Below are 23,033 nucleotides of genomic sequence, written 5' to 3'. Positions count from 1 at the left end.
GGGGAGGTAGGGAGGGGATAGGTCAGTCCAGGGAAGACGGACAGGTCAAGGAGGTGGGATGAGGTTAGTAGGTAGCTGGGGGTGCGGCTTGGGGTGGGAGGAAGGGATGGGTGAGAGGAAGAACCGGTTAGGGAGGCAGAGACAGGTTGGACTGGTTTTGGGATGCAGTGGGTGGGGGGGAAGAGCTGGGCTGGTTGTGTGGTGCAGTGGGGGGAGGGGATGAACTGGGCTGGTTTAGGGATGCAGTGGGGGAAGGGGAGATTTTGAAACTGGTGAAGTCCACATTGATACCATATGGCTGCAGGGTTCCCAGGCGGAATATGAGTTGCTGTTCCTGCAACCTTCGGGTGGCATCATTGTGGCAGTGCAGGAGGCCCATGATGGACATGTCATCAAGAGAATGGGAGGGGGAGTGGAAATGGTTTGCGACTGGGAGGTGCAGTTGTTTGTTGCGAACTGAGCGGAGGTGTTCTGCAAAGCGGTCCCCAAGCCTCCGCTTGGTTTCCCCAATGTAGAGAAAGCCGCACCGGGTACAGTGGATGCAGTATACCACATTGGCAGATGTGCAGGTGAACCTCTGCTTAATGTGGAATGTCATCTTGGGGCCTGGGATGGGGGTGAGGGAGGAGGTGTGGGGACAAGTGTAGCATTTCCTGCGGTTGCAGGGGAAGGTGCCGGGTGTGGTGGGGTTGGAGGGCAGTGTGGAGCGAACAAGGGAGTCACGGAGAGAGTGGTCTCTCCGGAAAGCAGACAGGGGTGGGGATGGAAAAATGTCTTGGGTGGTGGGGTCGGATTGTAAATGGCGGAAGTGTCGGAGGATAATGCGTTGTATCCGGAGGTTGGTAGGGTGGTGTGTGAGAACGAGGGGGATCCTCTTGGGGCGGTTGTGGCAGGGGCGGGGTGTGAGGGATGTGTCGCGGGAAATGCGGGAGACGCGGTCAAGGGCGTTCTCAATCACCGTGGGGGGGAAGTTGCGGTCCTTAAAGAACTTGGACATCTGGGATGTGCGGGAGTGGAATGTCTTATCGTGGGAGCAGATGCGGCGGAGGCGGAGGAATTGGGAATAGGGGATGGAATTTTTGCAGGAGGGTGGGTGGGAGGAGGTGTATTCTAGGTAGCTGTGGGAGTCGGTGGGCTTGAAATGGACATCAGTTACAAGCTGGTTGCCTGAGATGGAGACTGAGAGGTCCAGGAAGGTGAGGGATGTGCTGGAGATGGCCCAGGTGAACTGAAGGTTGGGGTGGAAGGTGTTGGTGAAGTGGATGAACTGTTCGAGCTCCTCTGGGGAGCAAGAGGCGGCGCCGATACAGTCATCAATGTACCGGAGGAAGAGGTGGGGTTTGGGGCCTGTGTAGGTGCGGAAGATGGACTGTTCCACGTAACCTACAAAGAGGCAGGCATAGCTGGGGCCCATGCGGGTGCCCATGGCCCAATTACTTTGTGATTTCAGTTCAGGTAGTGAAGCATGACCAGTAGTAAGAACATTAAATTCATTGTACTATTTTCACTCATTATCTACCTGACCATTAAAACATCATGAACATTAAAACAGCTTCACACATTTTGTTGTTCAGCTCTTCAAAATTGCTTGATAGTCCAGAATTTGTTGGAGAGGGGCAGCTTGTGCCATGCTGCATTACTTAGATGTGTACCTGAAGCTTTACCTTTAAATAATGTGTACTTCAGTTTGCTGGAAATATATGCTGCTAACAGCACAATGGGACCACTGGCCTTATCCCTTTAATCCGTGAGATTTAGAAATATACAGGGGAAGGACAGAGAGAAGATGAATTAGTGTGATGATTTCAAAATGTAATCAGGAAAAGAAAGAACAGGAGATGGAGTACGTTGAGGAAAACAGAAAGATGAATGGAAATGTCAAATAGTAATAGAAATAAGAAAACACATCATAAATAGCTTGCACACCATTTGAGGCCATTTGAGTTCAAACTCAAATTTTAGACTCTCCAGACGAAGTGAAGGCAGGCAGAGAATGGGGAAGTGTCATATATTAGGGGGCCTGGTAACAGCATTATACCTACAGCAGGAAGAAAAGCCAGGCAGCGCACTGATACATTGGCCAATTGAGGTCCTTAAGTGGTCAATCAATACTCACTTAAGGGACTCTTCCTGCCTAAGGTGGAATTCTTCCCATAGTAAGGGAGGTCTGGGTTGCAAAGTGAAACCTGATGGCGTTGAGACTGGGCCTGGGAGACAGTGGGGTATCCTCCCTTGAGACCTCCCTGACAAAGTATTTCTCCCTCAGTGCTTCCCTTCCCCTCATTTCTCCCCACCTACCCCAATTCCCTCACCTCCTGCCATCCCACTATCCTGTGAATCCTTCTGCACCTCCATACCTTTTTGGAGCCTGCTAACCTGACCTAACAAGAGCCCTAACCCCAAGTACATTGGTCCTCATCGTTGGCCATACTTCCAGGAGCACTCCAGGGACAAGATGCTGCAGCTAATTTCTTAACATTTCCAATAGTTCTTGGAGGTGCAACTTACTCTCCAAAGGGGTTAAAAAAGCCCAACTCAAACCATTGAATGCTCTAACAGCCATTAAATAGCTGAACCAGAAGATGGCAATGTGCAGGCATACCTGCCTCTGACTTATGTTCGAGGGCAAAGCCATTAACTCCCTGACACTCTCATGCCCCCAACATACAAAATGCACCCCAGATTTCTAGACGCCACTTCAAACTACTTTATGATGACGTCATAGAAATGGCAAAAAACAAATGCTTCCTGAGATAACAAAACTGCCTGCTTTACTTATGTTTCTGCATTGTTATCTGGTGGAGTAGCCAGTAGGGTTTGGGGGTGGTGGTGGTGCTGGTGGTGCTGGTCTAGTGATATTATTGCTAGATTACTAATTCAATAACCCGGATAGTATTCTGGGACTCAGGTTCAAATCTTGCCACAGCAAATGGTGGAATTTGAATTTAACTAAAAACAAAAATTTGGAATAATGAGTCAATTGTTAGGACAAACCCATCTGGTTCAATAATGTGAGCTAACAAGGTGTAGAGCTGGATGAACACAGCAGGCCAAGCAGCATCATAGGAGCAGGAAAGCTGACGTTTCGGGGCCTAGGTTCAATAATGTCCTTGAAGGAAGGATGTTGACCTGCTTACCTGGTATGGCCTACATGTAACTCCAGATCCACAGCAACACGGTTGACTTTTAACTGCCCTCTGGTTGATTCGGCATGGGTAATGAATGCTGGCCCAGCCAGCGATAGCCACATGCTGTGAATGAATAAAAAAGATCAAAATGATTTGAATTAAGGTTTTTATTTGAAATCTATTTTAAAATAATTCCTTCTATTAAATATTTTAAATATTTCAATGACATAGCATAATCCCGGTTCTGTTCTGATTTTTGGAGAACTCTGGTTAGTCAGCCATTTTTATCCTAAAGAGAATTTAATGATTTTTGAGGCCACACCTACATTTAAATCAAGCACAAGCCCTGGTGCAGTTGAGTGAATTATGACCTTGATATGCACTTGAAGTAGCCCAGAACAACTGGTATGTTGTGGCTTACTAGCTCTGCCAGTATAGAACCTGTCGCGTTTATATCCCTCAGAAGCATCAGAGATGCTTTGGGTAGGCTCGTTGTCACCAATCCTTTTTATGGGGGCATTAATTTAAGCTACTGATACCAACTTAGGAAAGATGTTCACATGACATCTTTAGCAGACGAGAAGCTCAGAGTTGACAAACTGAACAGGTTCATCACATGACCCTTAATAGCTAGTTACATTACATCTGAGTTGCACAAGAGACCTTTGTAAGCAATCAAGCAAAATGTATAAATAAATACATGTTGCTGCTGGCTACATAAACTGAGTACTTAACAGAAATTGAGCTGGAACAAAGATTAGCTCCACCCAGTCCAGTCAAGTGACCACTGGCCCAAATTTGGACCATCTATTTGCCAGCATTGTTCAGGACAGAACTCAGCTGCATCAGACACTATGAACCATACAGGACCTGATTGATGCCCACTTCCAGTGGGTAAGAGCTGGGTACAACAGACAATCATGGAATGTTAATTAGTAGTCGATCATGATGCCAGCAATTGGTTTGCATTGTGGTGGTCAACTGCCATCACCTATTCAATTTGCTAATGTTCACTTTTGGTCGCTGCAAATAAAATCTCACGTTTGGAATAATTTGTTTATTTGCTTGTATGTGATGAACAACTTAAAAGAAAGAAAAGGACTTTGGGGACCAAATTCCAAATGGAGCAATTGAAATCAGGGACCCCCAGAAGCCTGGAATTCAAGAGTGCAGATATCGCAGATAGGAAGAGAGCTAGATGAGCTAACAATGACAGAAAGAGTGCAAAGCCTTAAAGGGAATTGAAAATGAAGATGACAGGTTTAAAGTTGAAGCTGTCTAGTTATAATTGGACAGATACAGGAACTAAGTGACCTCAATAGAGGAAAAAGAATACTTAGGTATGTTGTTCAGAAAATTAGGTCATCAGAGTAGACACTAAAGATGGAGTAAGCTGAGAAAAGTAAGAAAAGCAAGAAGAATGGGAAATTCTACAGAAACTTCAGACCCTGATAGAGAAAGTTTAGGCAAATATAATCATTTGAAATTCACTTTTTTCCCCCTCCATTTTGACAATTTTGTAGCTGTCTGATTCACCTTTAATTATTTTGAATCCCTTTGATTGTCATTGCTGAATATTATTTATCATCAGCATTTTACACTTCATGAGCTACTTAATTAAAAGTTTGTGACATCAAAGTTCTGCATTTCATAGTTTATCATATTTTACTCCTCTGTAAAATTACATGTAATTTTTGATATTGACCTATAGTTTCTGCTTTGTTTAGTCCTGCTGTGCTTTTAATTCTCTTACTCTCTAAAAGGTTTCTACATGTAACTTAAACCTGCCTTTTTTGTACATTTTCAGTATTTTCTGCTTTATGTACTTGAAGCATTTTTCTTCAGTGGTTGTTGGACATGCAACAAACATTGTTTTTCTAAAAAAAAATCGAATAATTAAGAATGCTGAAGATTTTACTCCTCAGAATCTAAACAAAATATTTTTGTGCAACCTTTCATGAATGCCAAAACTGAAAAAAGTTTCCATACTTAGTCTGTAATAATTTATTGACAGGCTTGCCACTTCTTATCCAAAGGACCATTGCCAGAACAATTGTTCTTCATGAAATTGTGGGAAAAGGGCAGTTTGGTGAAGTATGGCACGGAAAGTGGCATGGAAATGACGTAGCAGTAAAAATTTTCTCCTCGTTTAAAGAGTGGTCCTGGTTCAGAGAAGTAGAAATCTATCAAACTTGCATGCTACGACATGAAAATATCCTGGGTTTCATTGCTGCTGACACTAAAGGTAATTCAAATGCCAAAGAAATTACTTCTAGAAGGAAATGTCCACTCAAATAAATAATACACTGATGAGGTTTGTTTATCAATTTCTTATACCAATTGCATGCGATGAAGGATAAAGATTGTATTATATCTATTACATTACTAATTGGCCCAGATTTTCTGATGGCCAGATAGTTGTTTATCCAGCATAGGTGGGAGATATGCATGGGTTCCTATGGAATTCCTGTCATAGCAGACTCTGATGTCTGGGAAATTGAAGGTTCCACTGGGCAATTCTTCTATACTTGAAATTCTGAAAGTATCCATTAAATTCGGAGAGTTCTGATGGAATTAAGAGTTAGACAGAGTTAGATGATTAAACACCAGCCTAACTCCTAAGTGACTATTCAATCGACTCCACATATACCTCTGCCCACTCTCCTTCCAGGTAGCAGACTCACCTTTTCCCGTGCTCTGCACCTAATCCTTCGTGAATTGAACCCCTCTTTCTTCCAGTCTTCACTTGACCTTCCCCTTCACCTCCCGGGAGCTGATCTCTGGTTCCACATCTGCTCTCCACTTCTTCAGCCGTCCCTCTTACCCCATTCCAGACTTGATCTGCATCTGCCTCTCTCTTACTCGCCCCCCAGGATCAGTTCCGCCTCAGCCTGTGATTTAACATACAGAACATGGTAACTGACTGCGGTGAAAAGGGGATATGATATTCTTTTCTCTGCCATTTCTACACTGTGGAAGTACTGACAGAATTGAAGTACAACTGTGCAGTTCTCAAGGAGGCCTGAGCAGAATTTTGTGTCAGCAATGAAGTGATGGATTAGCAATCTGCAAGGCATTGCCACTTCTTGGAAATACAGTTCATCATATTTTAGTGCCTGATTCTTCATTCGTACACAGCTCTGGAAAATGCTAGCCATAATATTCCCTGTAGTATCTATTCTTTTTTTAAAATTGAGTAATCCTTTGTGTTTTATTTACCAAACAAGCCTTCTGGCTTCTTTGTCAAGGTCCTTGAATCCCCTTGAAAACACTTCTTAATCTTGTTAGTTTTTCTAAGAGGAAATTTGGATCCAGTTCAATATTTGAACAAGTAAATGAAGGCAAAAGGTAGAATTTGATTTGACTTGCTATTGTTTTCCTTATGCACATTAGAATTTAAAATGATCGTATGAAAATAATAGAGTAACAAATATTGGTGAGTTCTGAGCTTAATTGAAATTCTTAAATCCATTAGATTTCTCCTTTTGTTCCAAATTTAAATGATTATAACTGAGTGATGTGAAGAGATTCGAAAGAAGGGAAGCAATTTAAACTGGCTGTAGTAGTCCACAAGGTCACAACATATTCTAAGTAATGGATTAAATTCTTAGTGATTTCTTAAATAGCATTCAAAGTATCTCATCATCTATCTTTGACCATGTGTTCTATTACTTTGATTACTTCATTGCAACATCCTTCAGAGTCTTCATGCTGAAACTAGAATCATAAAAACAAATGAACAGTGGTATCATGGAACTTTTGATTCTACTCAAAATCTGCAACTGATCTTTGTCCAATTTTTGTCTTGTAACAGATAAATTATTGAAAAGGAAAGTTCTTGTGTAAGTCTGTATGTGGCCCTGTAGGAAGTGGCTCACTTGCATTTTTCTTCATGTGCTAGTAATGATTTCCTGTGATAGCTACTTCTGCACTGGTAGACTTTGAAATTCACAGGAGAATGGTAAAGGGAACCAAGTTTTTGTCAACTGCATGAGGGTTAAAATTTTGAGTTAATTGGAAACACAAACTGAAAGAAATCAAACCCATGCTGTTCCTCACATTGATTCTACATAGTAATCAAAAAACTGTGTGTAGTATCTGGGGGTGATTTGAATAGTATAACCAAACTGGTTCACTATCAGAAATAGATTACAATTTTAGAGACCAGAACAATTGATATTATTCCTTGTCCCTTTATTATTTTCAAAAACCCATGTTGTATCTCAACAGACATTATTTATTTACCATGTTTGAAATTGGATTTATTCTTCACGGGTACAGAGTAATCCAATTGTAGGTGTATTTTGATGGCCTGAAAGTAATACTTCAGTTAAATAAGAATATTCTGAGCAAATTTTTAAGAAATCCCTCCATGATTTAAATGTTGAATAGTTATGAATGTAACTGGAAAGAACACACTTAAGAAAAAAGTACATTAATGATAGATTCTAAAATGATGAGTTCTTAAATAAAATATTGTCTATTGATAATTATAATATTGGTTAAATGTTCCTTTCCTGTCAGATACTGGCACGTGGACTCAGCTTTGGCTTGTGTCCGATTACCATGAGAATGGTTCACTGAATGACTACCTAAAGAGATACATTGTGACTGTTGATAGTATGCTGAAGTTTGCCATCTCTATTGCTAGTGGACTAGCACATCTCCATATGGAAATAATTGGCACACAAGGTAAAAAATAGCTTTCAGCCCAAATTAATCAAATGGTTGAAAGGATGTTTATAGTTTGTCTTAACTCTGAATCTTTTACCGAACGTTACTAAATAAAAACATTTACAATACCATTATTTTGGTTAAATGGATTCAATTACCAGCACTCGCAGCTCCTCTCTAAAATTGTTAGATATGTTGAAAGTTACAGACTGAGCATGAGAGAAATGCTTTTTTCTGAATTTTTTTCTGAAATAAAATGCTTGACATGAAGCAAGACAGTGATGGATGCAAACTTTAAATTGACCCAAACGAGTTATTTTGTTGAATGTTTTATGCTCACATTATTGAGTCTGAGTTGAAACCAGATTGGTTGAGGAGAAGGTGAGATCAAGAACTTCAGGCTTGGGCTTCTTAACATTGCTTATTACATTACATACTAAGGCAAAATATTAAATACAAGATATTCAGAGAAATACCAATATTACTGTTAAATTATAGAAAGACTGTTCCATAAAGTCTGTCACTTAATGCAGATTGGTCTTCACCACATGAGACTCTGCACGTGTTTCTAACATTCATGTGGCTAGACTTCATACTCCTGTCTTACCTGTGTGTTTTTCTCTTTGGCTATTTATTAATAGTGAGGAGCAGCTTTGTGGCATCATTGCAAGTTTGCTTCAGATTCCTAAAGCCTGTACACAATACTGATGACTAATGGTTTTAAAGATTTGTCAACACATAGCCAGAAGTAATAGTCTCTCTAGGTCAGCTAATTCTGGTATCACCACAGTAAGCACAAAATATAGGGATAGTTAACATTATTTTGTGCACTGGATAGAATTCTATAGGTTTTGCTTAACTCAACTTGCTTCTGCCTTCCTGACATTGTAGGAACAACATTACCTTCCTACAGTTCCATTCCCCTGAATCATCCTACATGCTGTGAGTGTGAAATAAACAACAATATTGCATTAAAAAATATTGGTCTATAAAATCATAAGATATAGGAGCAAATGTAGGTGATTTGGCCCATTGAGTCTGCTTCACCATTCAATGGGATCATGACTAATCTGCTTATCCTCAACTTCATTTTCCTCCCTTTTCTTCATAAATCTTGACTCCCTTCCTCATTAAAAATCTGCCTGTCTCAGCCTTGAATATTTTTAATGATCCAGCCCTGACAGCCTCTTCAGTAAAGAGTTCCACAGATTCACTACCCTCAGTGAGAAGCAATTCCTCCTCATCTCTGTCTTAAATGTGCAATCACTTATTCTATGATCATGTCCTCTTGCCTTAGACTCTCCCACTTGGGGAAACAACCTTTTGACATCTATGTTGTGAAGTCCCCAACGAACATTGTATGTTTCAATAAGGTTGCTTTTCATTCTTCTAAACTCCAATACGCATAGACCAAACCTACTAAACTGCTTCTCATAAAACAGTTCCCCTATATCCGAGATCAGGCTAGTTAACCGTCTCCAGATGTTCTCCAATGCAAGTATATTTTTCCTTAGAAAAGGGACTGTGCTGACAGATAATTATAACTTTGAAATATTAACACTAGATAACCAATAGTCAACTTTTAATTAAGATTTTAAGTGCTTCCTCACATGTCTGAAATGTACCACCAATCAGTAGAGAAGGTATACAGGCAAAAGGATCTTTCATACCTTTTCTTTCTGTGTCATATTTTTTAAATCATGGCAAACTATTCAACAATCCTAGCATGAATTTACCTTTCAATATTTCTGGCTACTGTCTACTGCACTGCGATTCCCCAAAATCTTATTTGAAACCATTTTTCAGGGGTGGACCTGATTGGATGATCAATAGGACTTTATTGTTCTATAAAAATTTCCTTCACTACTACTGCCACACACAAATGTTGAATTCTTTGCCTAAATCAAGTAAAAGCTCACCTTAATGTTATCCATTTGCTAGCCGTCAGACTCACAAATCCTCATGAACAACTTCTGTCCTGGCCTAAGCAGACTTTATTGTCATCATCTTCTCTTATCTCATGTATTTTCTCCTTGAAATGCTTCATCATCAAAAGAAACACTTGAACTCTTGCCAGCAAAGCTAACTTATGGATGTTTCTCTAATCTCTATTTATGTCTAAAACTAGGTTATAACCCAATGGCTTTTTTTTTGAAAACACAAGATTTCAGAGTGGTATTACTTCTTCAGGTGTTAGTAACAGAGGTGGTATCAGACAGATTTTATAAATAAAAGATCAAAGGGCCACACGACTGATGAGGATGTACTAAAAAAAGCTAAGATGCTGTTCAATCTTTAATCAGTTAGAAGGTTTTAATTGATTAATATGTATATGTAAATCCCCAAATTCCATTGAAGTCACTGTCCTGAGAGAACTAAAGGTCTTATCAGTGTAAAGAAGAGATGACAGCTTAGGGCAGACAATGCATGTTAGGTGTGAGGCCTTGTTTGGAATCTGTTTGTGTTTTGCTTTGGAGTCAGACTGGTTTTATTTCTAAAGTAGGAATTTTTAAAACGCCGCATTGACTGACTGTCTATAAATTGTGTGCTTTTTGAACAAAATAGAATGTATCTGCAAATATAAATTCATATTATACATTCACGTGTGTGTGTGTGTGTGTGTGTGTGTGTGTGTGTGTGTGTGTGTGTGTGTGTGTGTGTGTGTGTGTGTGTGTGTGTGTGTGAGAGAGAGAGAGAATGGGGGAAAACATATGTGCATGTGTGTGTGCACGTGTTGGGGGAGAGAGAGTGTGTGTGTGAAGGGGGGGGGGGGAAGAGAGAGAGAGAGAGAGCGCGAGAGAGAGAGAGAGAGATAGAGTTCTTTGCAGCCATCAACACATTATTGATGATGATGAGCACCTTGCCATGACGTTCCTCATGCCTCCACTTCTTGCCTTCAAACAACCACCAAACCTTAAATAGACCATTGTTCTCAGGAAACTACCTAGCTTTCAGGACAACATCGATCACAACACTATATACAACCCTGTAATGGCAACCTCTGCAAGAAATGTCGAATCATCAACATGGACACCACCATCACACGTGGGGAGAGAGAGAAAGAGAAAGAGTATGTGTGAGTGTGAATGCGTGGGACAGTGTGTGCATGTGGGAGAGTGTGAATGTGAGAGTGACGGAGTGACAGAGTGACAGAGTGACAGAGTATCTCACTCTCTCACTGTGAGAGAGTGAGAGAGTAAGAGAGTGAGAGAGTGGGAGAGTGAGAAAGAGAGTGAGAGTAAAAGAGTGAGAGTGAGAGTGAGAGAGTGGGAGAGTGAGAAAGAAAGTGAGAGTAAAAGAGTGAGAGTAAAAGAGTGAGAATGAGAGTAAGAGAGTGGGAGAGTGAGAAAGAGAGTGAGAGTAAAAGAGTGAGAGTGAGAGAGTGAGAATGAGAGTGTGAGAATGAGAGAGAGTGAGGGAGAGAGAGAGTGGGAGCGTGGGAGTGCGAGTAAGAGAGTGCGAGTGTGAGTGAGAGTGAGAGAGTGAGAATGAGAGCGAGAGTAAGAGAGTGGGAGAGAGAGTGAGAGTGGGAGAGAGAGAGAGTGAGAATGAGAGTGAGAGTAACAGAGTGGGAGAGAGTGGGAGAGAGTGGGAGAGTGGGAGTAAGAGAGGGGGAGAGTGAGTGAGAGTGAGAGTAAAAGAGTGAGAGTGAGAGAGTGAGAATGAGAGTGTGAGAATGAGAGAGAGTGAGGGAGTGAGAGAGAGTGGGAGCGTGGGAGCGTGGGAGCGTGGGAGTGAGAGTAAGAGAGTGGGAGAGTGAGTGAGAGTGAGAGAATGAGAGAGTGAGAATGAGAGCGAGAGTAAGAGAGTGGGAGAGAGAGTGAGAGAGAGAGAGTGAGAATGAGAGTGAGAGTAACAGAGTGGGAGAGAGTGGGAGAGAGTGGGAGAGTGGGAGTAAGAGAGGGGGAGAGTGAGTGAGAGTGAGAATGAGAGTGAGAGTAAGAGAGAGAGGGAGAGAGTGGGAGAGTGGGAGAGAGAGTGAGAGAGTGAGAATGAGAGTGAGATTAAGAGAGTGAGATCAAGAGAGTGAGAGAGAGAGAGAGTGGGAGAGTGGGAGAGGGAGATGGAGAGTGAGAGTGAGAGAGTGAGAGTGAGAATGAGAGCGAGAGTGAGTGGGAGAGTGGGAGATCGGGAGAGCGAGAGAGCGAGAGAGTGAGAGAGTGAGAGAGCGAGAGAGCGAGAGAGCGAGAGTGAGTGAAAGAGAGGGGGAGAGTGAGTGAGAGTGAGAGAGTGTGAGAGTGAGAATGAGAGTGAGAGTAAGAGAGAGAGAGAGTGGGAGAATGGGAGAGTGGGAGAGTGAGATGGAGAGTGAGAGTGAGAGAGTGAAAATGAGAGCGAGAGTGAGTGGGAGAGAGAGTGAGAGAGTGAGAATGAGAGTGAGATTAAGAGAGTGGGAGAGTGAGTGGGAGAGTGAGTGGGAGAGTGAGTGGGAGTTAGAGAGTGAGAATGAGAGCGAGAGTGAGTGAGAATGAGAGCGAGAGAGTGAGAATGAGAGCGAGAGAGTGAGAATGAGAGTAAGAGAGTGGGAGAGTGAGTGAGGGAGTGAGAGAGTGAGAATGAGAGCGAGAGTGAGTGAGAGAGAGAGTGAGTGAGAGACAGAGTGAGAGAGTGAGAATGAGAGTGAGAGTGAGTGTGAGAGCGGGAGAGCGGGAGAGCGTGAGTGGGAGAGAGTGGGAGACTGAGACAGTGGGAGAGTGGGAGTGGGAGTGAGAGTGAGAGTAAGAGAGTGGGAGAGAGCGAGAGAGCGAGAGTGAGAGTAAGAGAGGAGGAGAGTGAGTGAGAGAGTGTGAGAGTGAGAATGAGAGCGAGAGTAAGAGAGTGGGAGAGTGGGAGAGTAAGAGAGTGGGAGAGTGGGAGAGTGGGAGAGTGGGAGAGTGGGAGAGTGGGAGAGAGAGTGAGAGTAAGAGAGTGGGAGAGTGAGTGGGAGAGTGAGTGGGAGAGAGAGAGAGAGAGTGAGTGAGAATGAGAGCGAGAGTGAGTGAGAGAGCGAGACTGAGTGAGAATGAGAGCGAGAGTGAGTGAGAGAATGAGAGTGAGAGTGGGAGAGTGGGAGAGAGAGTGAGAGAGTGAGAATGAGAGTGAGATTAAGAGAGTGAGATCAAGAGAGTGAGAGAGAGAGAGTGGGAGAGTGGGAGAGGGAGATGGAGAGTGAGAGTGAGAGAGTGAGAATGAGAGCAAGAGTGAGTGGGAGATCGGAAGAGCTGGAGAGCGAGAGAGTGAGAGAGCGAGAGTGAGTGTAAGAGAGGGGTAGAGTGAGTGAGAGTGAGAGAGTGTGAGAGTGAGAATGAGAGTAAGAGTAAGAGAGAGAGAGAGTGGGAGAATGGGAGAGTGGGAGAGTGGGAGAGTGGGAGAATGAGATGGAGAGTGAGAGTGAGAGAGTGAAAATGAGAGCGAGAGTGAGTGGGAGAGTGGGAGAGAGAGTGAGAGAGTGAGAATGAGAGTGAGATTAAGAGAGTGGGAGAGTGAGTGGGAGAGTGAGTGGGAGAGTGAGTGGGAGAGTGAGAATGAGAGTGAGAGTGAGTGAGAATGAGAGCGAGAGTGAGTGAGAATGAGAGCGAGAGTGAGTGAGAATGAGAGCGAGAGAGTGAGAATGAGAGTAAGAGAGTGGGAGAGTGAGTGAGGGAGTGAGAGAGTGAGAATGAGAGCGAGAGTGAGTGAGAGCGAGAGTGAGTGAGAGAGAGAGAGTGAGTGAGTGAGAGTGAGAGAGTGAGAATGAGAGTGAGAGTGAGTGGGAGAGCGGGAGAGCGTGAGTGGGAGAGAGTGGGAGAGTGAGACAGTGGGAGAGTGGGAGTGAGAGTGAGAGTGAGAGTAAGAGAGTGGGAGAGAGCGAGAGAGAGAGAATAAGAGAGGCGGAAAGTGAGTGAAAGAGTGTGAGAGTGAGAATGAGAGTGAGAGTAAGAGAGTGGGAGAGTGGGAGAGTGGGAGAGTAAGAGAGTGGGAGAGTGGGAGCGTGGGAGAGAGAGTGAGAATGAGAGTGAGAGTGAGTGAGGGAGACAGTGAGTGAGAGAGAGAGTGAGTGAGAGAGAGAGTGAGTGAGAGAGAGAGAGAGTGAGAATAAGAGTGAGAGTGCGTGGGAGAGCGGGAGAGCGTGAGTGGGAGAGAGTGGGAGAGTGAGACAGTGGGAGAGTGGGAGTGAGAGTGAGAGTAAGAGAGGAGGAGAGTGAGTGAGAGAGTGTGACAGTGAGAATGAGAGCGAGAGTAAGAGAGTGGGAGAGTAAGAGAGTGGGAGAGTGGGAGAGTGGGAGAGAGAGTGAGAATGAGAGTGAGAGTAAGAGAGTGGGAGAGTGAGTGGGAGAGTGAGTGAGAGAGAGAGAGAGAGTGTGAGAATGAGAGTGAGAGTGAGTGAGAGAGCGAGAGTGAGTGAGAATGAGAGCGAGAGTGAGTGAGAGAGTGAGAGAGTGAGAGTGAGAGTGTGAGAGTGAGTGAGAGAGTGAGAGAGTGAGAATGAGAGCGAGTGTAAGAGAGTGGGAGAGTGAGTGAGAGAGTGAGAATGAGAGTGAGAGTAAGAGAGAGGGAGAGAGAGAGGGAGAGTGGGAGAGTGGGAATGAGAGCGAGAGAGTGAGAGAGTGAGAATGAGAGCGAGTGTAAGAGAGTGGGAGAGTGAGTGGGAGAGTGAGTGAGAGAGTGAGAATGAGAGTGAGAGTGAGTGAGAGAGTGAGTGTGAGAGTGAGTGTGAGAGTGTGAGAGTGAGAGAGTGAGAATGAGAGCGAGAGTAAGAGAGTGGGAGAGTGAGAGCGAGAGTGAGTGAGAATGAGAGCGAGAGTGAGTGAGAATGAGAGCGAGAGTGAGTGAGAGAGTGAGAGAGAGTGGGAGTGAGAGAATGAGAGTGAGAGAGTGGGAGTGTGGGAGAGTGAGAGAGTGAGAGAGAGTGGGAGTGAGAGAATGAGAGTGAGAGAGTTGGAGAATGGGAGAGTGAGAGAGCGATGGAGAGAGGGAGAGAGGGAGAGTGGGAGAGAGGGAGAGAGGGAGAGTGGGAGAGAGGGAGAGAGGGAGAGTGGGAGAGAGGGAGAGTGGGAGAGTGGGAGAGAGAGGGAGAGAGGGAGAGTGGGAGAGAGGGAGAGAGGGAGAGAGGGAGAGAGGGAGAGTGGGAGAGAGGCAGAGTGGGAGAGTGGGAGAGAGGGAGAGTGGGAGAGGGAGTGAGAGTGAGAGATGGAGAGTAAGAGAGGAGGAGAGTGAGTGAGAGTGAGAGAGTGTGAGAGTGAGAATGAGAATGAGTGGGAGAGCGAGAGAGCGAGAGAGCGGGAGAGCGGGAGAGTGAGTGAGAATGAGAGTGAGAGAAAGAGAGTGGGAGAGTGAGTGGGAGAGTGAGAATGAGAGTAAGAGAGTGGGAGAATGAGTGAGAGAGTGAGAGTGAGAGCGAGAGTGAGTGGGAGAGTGGGAGAGTGGGAATGAGAGCGAGAGTGAGTGAGAGAGTGGGAGTGAGAGAGTGGGAGTGAGAGAGTGGGAGTGGAAGAGTGGGAGAGGGAGAGTGGGAGGGGGAGAGTGGGAGTGGAAGAGTGAGAGTGGGAGAGTGAGTGAGAGAGAGAGAGAGTGGGAGAGTGAGAATGAGAGTGAGTGGGAGACTGAGAGAGTGAGAGAGCGAGAGAGTGAGAAAGAGAGTGAGAGTAAGAGAGTGGGAGAGTGAGAGAGCGAGAGAGTGAGAAAGAGAGTGAGATTAAGAGAGTGGGAGAGTGAGTGAGAGTGAGAGTGAGTGAGAGAGAGTGAGAATGAGAGTGAGAGTGAGCGAGAGAGCGGGAGAGCGGGAGAGCGAGAGAGCGGGAGAGCGGGGGAGCGGGAGAGCGGGGGAGCGGGGGAGCGGGGGAGCGGGGGAGCGGGGGAGCGGGAGAGCGAGAGAGTGTGAGTGGGAGAGAGTGGGAGAGTGAGACAGTGGGAGAGTGGGAGTGAGAGTGAGAGTGAGAGTAAGAGAGGAGGAGAGGGAGTGTGAGTGAGAGAGTGTGAGAGTGAGAATGAGAGCGAGAGTAAGAGAGTGGGAGAGTGGGAGAGAGAGTGAGAATGAGAGTGAGATTAAGAGAGTGGGAGAGTGAGTGGGAGAGTGAGTGAGAGAGAGAGAGAGTGAGTGAGAATGAGAGCGAGAGTGAGTGAGTGAGTGAGAATGAGAGCGAGAGTGAGTGGGAGAGTGAGAGTGGGAGAGAGAGTGAGAGAGAGAGAGAGTGGGAGAGTGAGAATGAGAGCGAGAGTGAGTGAGAGCGAGAGTGAGTGATAGAGTGAGAGTGAGAGTAAGAGAGTGGGAGAGTGGGAAGTGGGAGAGTGGGAGAGTGGGAGAGTGGGAGAGTGAGAGAGTGAGAGAGTGAGAGTGTGGGAGAGTGAGAGTGTGGGAGAGTGGGAGAGTGGGAATGAGAGCAAGAGTGAGTGAGAGAGTGGGAGTGAGAGAGTGGGAGTGAGAGAGTGAGAGTGGGAGAGTGAGAATGAGAGCGAGAGTGAGAGTGAGAGCGAGAGTGAGAGAGTGAGAGTGAGAGTAAGAGAGTGGGAGAGAGAGAGAGGGAGAGAGAGTGGGAGAGTGGGAGAGTGGGAATGAAAGTGAGAGTGAGTGAGAGAGTGGGAGTGAGAGAGTGGGTGTGAGAGAGTGAGAGTAGGTGAGTGAGTGGGAGAGTGAGTGGGAGAGTGAGTGGGAGAGTGAGAATGAGAGCGAGAGTGAGTGAGAGAGTGAGAGAGTGAGAATGAGAGCGAGAGTAAGAGAGTGGGAGAGTGAGTGGGAGAGTGAGAGCGAGAGTGAGTGAGAATGAGAGCGAGAGTGAGTGAGAGAGTGAGAGTGGGAGAGTGAGAGTGGGAGAGTGAGTGAGAGAGAGTGAGTGGGAGAGTGAGTGAGAGCGAGAGTGAGTGAGAGCGAGAGTGAGTGAGAGCGAGAGTGAGAGTGATAGAGTGGGAGACTGAGTGAGAGAGTGAGAATGAGAGTGAGAGTAAGAGAGTGGGAAAAAGAGAGAGGGAGAGAGAGTGGGAGAGTGGGAGAGTGGGAGAGTGAGTGGGAGAGTGGGAGAGTGAGAATGAGAGCGAGAGAGTGAGAGAGTGAGTGAGAGAGTGAGAATGAGAGTAAGAGAGTGGGAGAGTGAGTGGAAGAGTGAGTGGGAGAGTGAGAATGAGAGCGAGAGTGAGTGAGAGAGAGAGAGTGAGAATGAGAGCGAGAGTAAGAGAGTGGGAAAGTGAGTGGGAGAGTGAGAGCGAGAGTGAGTGAGAATGACAGCGAGAGTGAGTGAGAATGAGAGCGAGAGTGAGTGACAATGAGAGCGAGAGTGAGTGAGAGAGTGAGAGAGTGAGAGTGAGAGAGAGTGGGAGTGAGAGAATGAGTGAGAGAGTGGGAGAGTGAGAGTGAGTGGGAGTGAGAGAATGAGAGTGGGAGAGTGAGAGAGCGAGGGAGAGTGGGAGAGAGGGAGAGAGGGAGAGTGGGAGAGTGGGAGAGTGAGAGTCAGAGTAAGAGAATGGGAGAGTGAGTGAGAGTGAGAGAGTGAGAATGAGAGCGAGTGGGAGAGTGAGTGAGAGTGGGAGAGTGGGAGAGTGAGAGAGTGAGAATGACAGCGAGTGTAAGAGAGTGGGAGAGTGAGAGGAGAGTGAGTGGGAGAGTGAGAATGAGAGTAAGAGAGTGGGAGAGTGAGTGGGAGAGTGAGTGAGAATGAGAGCGAGAGTGAGTGAGAGTGGGAGAGTGAGTGGGAGAGTAAGAGAGTGGGAGAGTGAGTGGGAGAGTGAGAGCGAGAGTGAGTGAGAATGAGAGCGAGAGTGAGTGAGAATGAGAGCGAGAGTGAGTGAGAGAGTGAGAGAGTGAGAGTGGGAGAGTGAGAGTGGGAGAGTGAGAGTGGGAGAGTGAGTGAGAGAGAGTGAGTGGGAGAGTGAGTGAGAGCGAGAGTGAGTGAGAGCGAGAGTGAGAGTGAGAGTGAGAGTGAGAGAGTGGGAGACTGAGTGAGAGAGTGAGAATGAGAGTGAGAGTAAGAGAGTGGGAGAGTGGGAGAGTGAGAATGAGAGTGAGAGAGTGAGTGAGAGAGTGAGAATGAGAGTAAGAGAGTGGGAAAGTGAGTGGGAGAGTGAGAGCGAGAGTGAGTGAGAATGAGAGCGAGAGTGAGTGAGAATGAGAGCGAGAGTGAGTGAGAGAGTGAGAGAGTGAGAGTGAGAGAGAGTGGGAGTGAGAGAATGAGAGTGAGAGAGTGGGAGAGTGGGTGAGTGGGAGAGTGGGAGAGTGAGTGGGAGAGTGAATGGAAGAGTGATTGGGAGAGTGAGAATGAGAGCGAGAGTGAGTGAGAGAGTGAGAGAGTAAGAATGAGAGCGAGAGTTAGAGAGTGGGAAAGTGAGTGGGAGAGTGAGAGCGAGAGTGAGTGAGAATGAGAGCGAGAGTGAGTGAGAGAGTGAGAGTGGGAGAGTGAGAGTGGGAGAGTGAGTGAGAGAGAGTGAGTGGGAGAGTGAGTGAGAGCGAGAGTGAGTGAGAGCGAGAGTGAGTGAGAGCGAGAGTGAGAGTGATAGAGTGGGAGACTGAGTGAGAGAGTGAGAATGAGAGTGAGAGTAAGAGAGTGGGAAAAAGAGAGAGGGAGAGAGAGTGGGAGAGTGGGAGAGTGGGAGAGTGAGTGGGAGAGTGGGAGAGTGAGAATGAGAGCGAGAGAGTGAGAGAGTGAGTGAGAGAGTGAGAATGAGAGTAAGAGAGTGGGAGAGTGAGTGGAAGAGTGAGTGGGAGAGTGAGAATGAGAGCGAGAGTGAGTGAGAGAGAGAGAGTGAGAATGAGAGCGAGAGTAAGAGAGTGGGAAAGTGAGTGGGAGAGTGAGAGCGAGAGTGAGTGAGAATGACAGCGAGAGTGAGTGAGAATGAGAGCGAGAGTGAGTGACAATGAGAGCGAGAGTGAGTGAGAGAGTGAGAGAGTGAGAGTGAGAGAGAGTGGGAGTGAGAGAATGAGTGAGAGAGTGGGAGAGTGAGAGTGAGTGGGAGTGAGAGAATGAGAGTGGGAGAGTGAGAGAGCGAGGGAGAGTGGGAGAGAGGGAGAGAGGGAGAGTGGGAGAGTGGGAGAGTGAGAGTCAGAGTAAGAGAATGGGAGAGTGAGTGAGAGTGAGAGAGTGAGAATGAGAGCGAGTGGGAGAGTGAGTGAGAGTGGGAGAGTGGGAGAGTGAGAGAGTGAGAATGACAGCGAGTGTAAGAGAGTGGGAGAGTGAGAGGAGAGTGAGTGGGAGAGTGAGAATGAGAGTAAGAGAGTGGGAGAGTGAGTGGGAGAGTGAGTGAGAATGAGAGCGAGAGTGAGTGAGAGTGGGAGAGTGAGTGGGAGAGTAAGAGAGTGGGAGAGTGAGTGGGAGAGTGAGAGCGAGAGTGAGTGAGAATGAGAGCGAGAGTGAGTGAGAATGAGAGCGAGAGTGAGTGAGAGAGTGAGAGAGTGAGAGTGGGAGAGTGAGAGTGGGAGAGTGAGAGTGGGAGAGTGAGTGAGAGAGAGTGAGTGGGAGAGTGAGTGAGAGCGAGAGTGAGTGAGAGCGAGAGTGAGAGTGAGAGTGAGAGTGAGAGAGTGGGAGACTGAGTGAGAGAGTGAGAATGAGAGTGAGAGTAAGAGAGTGGGAGAGTGGGAGAGTGAGAATGAGAGTGAGAGAGTGAGTGAGAGAGTGAGAATGAGAGTAAGAGAGTGGGAAAGTGAGTGGGAGAGTGAGAGCGAGAGTGAGTGAGAATGAGAGCGAGAGTGAGTGAGAATGAGAGCGAGAGTGAGTGAGAGAGTGAGAGAGTGAGAGTGAGAGAGAGTGGGAGTGAGAGAATGAGAGTGAGAGAGTGGGAGAGTGGGTGAGTGGGAGAGTGGGAGAGTGAGTGGGAGAGTGAATGGAAGAGTGATTGGGAGAGTGAGAATGAGAGCGAGAGTGAGTGAGAGAGTGAGAGAGTAAGAATGAGAGCGAGAGTTAGAGAGTGGGAAAGTGAGTGGGAGAGTGAGAGCGAGAGTGAGTGAGAATGAGAACGAGAGTGAGTGAGAGAGTGAGAGAGTGCGAGTGAGAGAGAGTGGGAGTGAGAGAATGAGAGTGAGAGTGAGAGAGAGTGGGAGTGAGAGAATGAGAGTGGGAGAGTGAGAGCGAGGGAGAGTGAGAGAGCGAGGGAGAGTGGGAGAGAGGGAGAGTGGGAGAGAGGGAGAGTGGGAGAGTGAGATTCAGAGTAAGAGAATGGGAGAATGAGTGAGAGTGAGAGAGTGAGAATGAGAGCGAGTGGGAGAGTGAGTGAGAGTGGGAGAGTGGGAGAGTGAGAATGACAGCGAGTGTAAGAGAGTGGGAGAGTGAGAGGAGAGTGAGTGGGAGAGTGAGAATGAGAGTAAGAGAGTGGGAGAGTGAGTGGGAGAGTGAGTGAGAATGAGAGCGAGAGTGAGTGAGAGAGTGAGAATGAGAGCGAGAGTAAGAGAGTGGGAGAGTGAGTGGGAGAGTGAGAGCGAGAGTGAGTGAGAATGAGAGTGAGAGTGAGTGAGAATGAGAGCGAGAGTGAGTGAGAGAGTGAGAGAGTGAGAATGAGAGCGAGAGTGAGTGAGAGCGGGAGAGTGAGAGAGTGGGAGAGTGGGAGAGTGAGAGAGTGAGAGAGTGAGGGAGAGTGAGAGAGTGAGGGAGAGTGGGAGAGAGGGAGAGTGGGAGAGAGGGAGAGTGGGAGAGTTGGAGAGTGGGAGAGTTGGAGAGTGGGAGAGTTGGAGAGTGGGAGAGTTGGAGAGTGGGAGAGTGAGAGTGAGAGTAAGAGAATGGGAGAGTGAGTGAGAGTGAGAGAGTGAGAATGAGAGCGAGTGGGAGAGTGAGTGAGAGTGGGAGAGTGGGAGAGTGAGAGTGTGGGAGAGTGAGAGTGTGGGAGAGTGAGAATGAGAGTGAGAGTGAGTGAGAGCGAGAGTGAGAGTGAGAGCGAGAGTGAGAGTGAGAGAGTGGGAGTGAGAGAGTGGGAGTGAGAGAGTGAGAATGACAGCGAGTGTAAGAGAGTGGGAGAGTGAGAGGAGAGTGAGTGGGAGAGTGAGAATGAGAGTAAGAGAGTGGGAGAGTGAGTGGGAGAGTGAGTGAGAATGAGAGCGAGAGTGAGTGAGAGAGTGAGAATGAGAGCGAGAGTAAGAGAGTGGGAGAGTGAGTGGGAGAGTGAGAGTGAGTGAGAATGCGAGCGAGAGTGAGTGAGAGAGTGAGAGTGAGAATGAGAGCGAGAGTAAGAGAGTGGGAGAGTGAGAGCGAGAGTGAGTGAGAATGAGAGCGAGAGTGAGTGAGAATGAGAGCGAGAGTGAGTGAGAGAGTGAGAGTGAGAGAGAGTGGGAGTGAGAGAATGAGAGTGAGAGAGTGGGAGAGTGGGAGAGTGGGAGAGTGAGAGAGAGTGGGAGTGAGAGAATGAGAGTGAGAGAGTGGGAGAGTGAGAGAGCGAGGGAGAGTGGGAGAGAGGGAGAGTGGGAGAGTGGGAGAGTGGGAGAGTGGGAGAGAGGGAGAGAGGGAGAGAGGGAGAGTGGGAGAGTGGGAGAGGGAGTGAGAGTGAGAGAGGGAGAGTAAGAGAGGAGGAGAGTGAGTGAGAGTGAGAGAGTGTGAGAGTGAGAATGAGAATGAGTGGGAGAGCGAGAGAGTGGGAGAGCGGGAGAGTGAGTGAGAAAGAGAGTGAGAGTAAGAGAGTGGGAGAGTGGGTGAGAGAGTGAGAGAGAGTGAGAGAGAGTGAGAGAGAAAGTGAGTGAGAGAGTGAGTGAGAGAGAGAGTGTGAGAGTGAGAATGAGAGTGAGAGAGTGAGAGTGGGAGAGAGTGGGAGAGAGAGTGAGAGAGTGTGAGTGAGAGAGAGAGTGAGAGTAAGAGAGTGGGAGCGAGAGTGAGTGAGAGAGTGAGAGAGTGAGAATGAGAGCGAGAGTAAGAGAGTTGGAGAGTGGGTGAGAGAGTGAGAGACTGAGAATGAGAGCGAGAGTAAGAGAGTGGAAGAGTGAGTGAGAGAGAGAGAGTGAGAATGAGAGTGTGAGAATGAGAGAGCGAATGGGAGAGTGGGTGAGAGATTGAGAATGAGAGTGAGAGGAAGTGAGTGGGAGAGAGAGTGAGAGAGAGTGAGAGAGTGGGAGAGAGACTGAGAATGAGAGTGAGAGTAAGAGAGTGGGAGAGTGGGTGAGAGAGTGAGAGAGAGTGAGAGAGAGTGAGAGAGAGTGAGAGACAGTGAGAGAGTGAGAGAGTGTGAGAGAGTGAGAGTGAGAGAGAGAGTGAGAGAGAGAGAGTGAGAGGTAGAATGAGAGTGTGAGAATGAGAGAGAGTGAGAGAGCGAGTGGGAGAGTGGGAGAGAGAGTGAGAATGAGAATGGGAGAGAGTGGGGGAGAGTGGGAGAGAGTGGGAGAATGAGAGTGAGAGTAAGAGAGTGGGTGAGAGAGTGAGAATGAGCGTGAGAGTAGGAGAGAGAGGGAGAGTGAGAGAGTGAGAATGAGAGAGAGAGTGGGAGAGAGTGGGAGAGAGAGAGAGAGTGAGAGTGAGAGAGTGGGAGAGAGAGAGTGTGAGAGTGAGAATGAGAGTGTGAGTAAGAGAGTGGGAGAGACAGGGAGAGTGAGAGAGTGAGAGTGAGAGAGAGAGAGAGGGAGAGAGAGTGGGAGAGAGTGGGAGAGCGAGTGAGAGAGCGAGAGAGAGCGAGAGAGAGCGAGAGAGTGAGCGAGAGAGTGAGCGAGAGAGTGAGCGAGTGAGCGAGTGAGAGAGTGAGCGAGTGAGCGAGTGTGAGTGAGAGTGAGAGAGTGTGAGTGAGAGTGGGAGAGAGAGTGGGAGAGTGTGAGAGAGTGTGAGAGAGTGAGAGAGAGTGTGGGAGAGAGTGGGAGGGTGGGAGAGTGGGAGAGTGGGAGAGTGAGTGAGAGAGAGAGCGAGAGAGAGAGCGAGAGAGTGAGCGAGAGAGTGAGCGAGAGAGTGAGAGAGTGAGAGAGAGTGAGAGAGAGTGAGAGTGAGAGAGAGAGTGAGAGAGAGAGAGTGAGAGGTAGAATGAGAGTGTGAGAATGAGAGAGAGTGAGTGGGAGAATGGGAGAGAGAGTGAGAATGAGAGTGGGAGAGAGTGGGAGAGAGTGGGAGAATGAGAGTGAGAGTAAGAGAGTGGGTGAGAGAGTGAGAATGAGCGTGAGAGTGGGAGAGAGAGGGAGAGTGAGAGAGTGAGAATGAGAGAGAGTGTGGGAGAGAGTGGGAGCGAGTGGGAGAGAGAGAGAGTGAGAGAGTGAGAATGAGAGCGAGAGTGAGAGAGTGGGAGAGAGAGAGTGTGAGAGTGAGAATGAGAGTGTGAGTAAGAGAGTGGGAGAGACAGGGAGAGTGAGAGAGTGAGAATGAGAGCGAGAGTGAGAGAGAGAGAGAGAGAGGGAGA

The 23,033-nt window shown here is 47.0% G+C and overlaps 1 protein-coding gene across 1 annotated transcript in view; it reads left to right on the top strand.

Annotated features, from left to right (window-relative positions):
- Positions 1-23,033, top strand: part of LOC125454112 (TGF-beta receptor type-1-like) — a 58,132-nt gene that overhangs the window by 571 nt on the left and 34,528 nt on the right. The window contains exons 2-3 of the mRNA XM_048534486.2: positions 5,143-5,373; positions 7,653-7,820. Of these exons, the coding sequence (XP_048390443.1) occupies positions 5,143-5,373; positions 7,653-7,820 (399 nt within the window). The remainder of the gene's footprint in view (positions 1-5,142; positions 5,374-7,652; positions 7,821-23,033) is intronic.

Source organism: Stegostoma tigrinum, chromosome 7 (genome assembly GCF_030684315.1).
Source record: "Stegostoma tigrinum isolate sSteTig4 chromosome 7, sSteTig4.hap1, whole genome shotgun sequence".
NCBI lineage: Eukaryota > Metazoa > Chordata > Chondrichthyes > Orectolobiformes > Stegostomatidae > Stegostoma > Stegostoma tigrinum.
The sequence above is the reverse complement of the archived record's forward strand: the minus strand, read 5'-3'. Positions and strand labels throughout refer to the sequence as shown.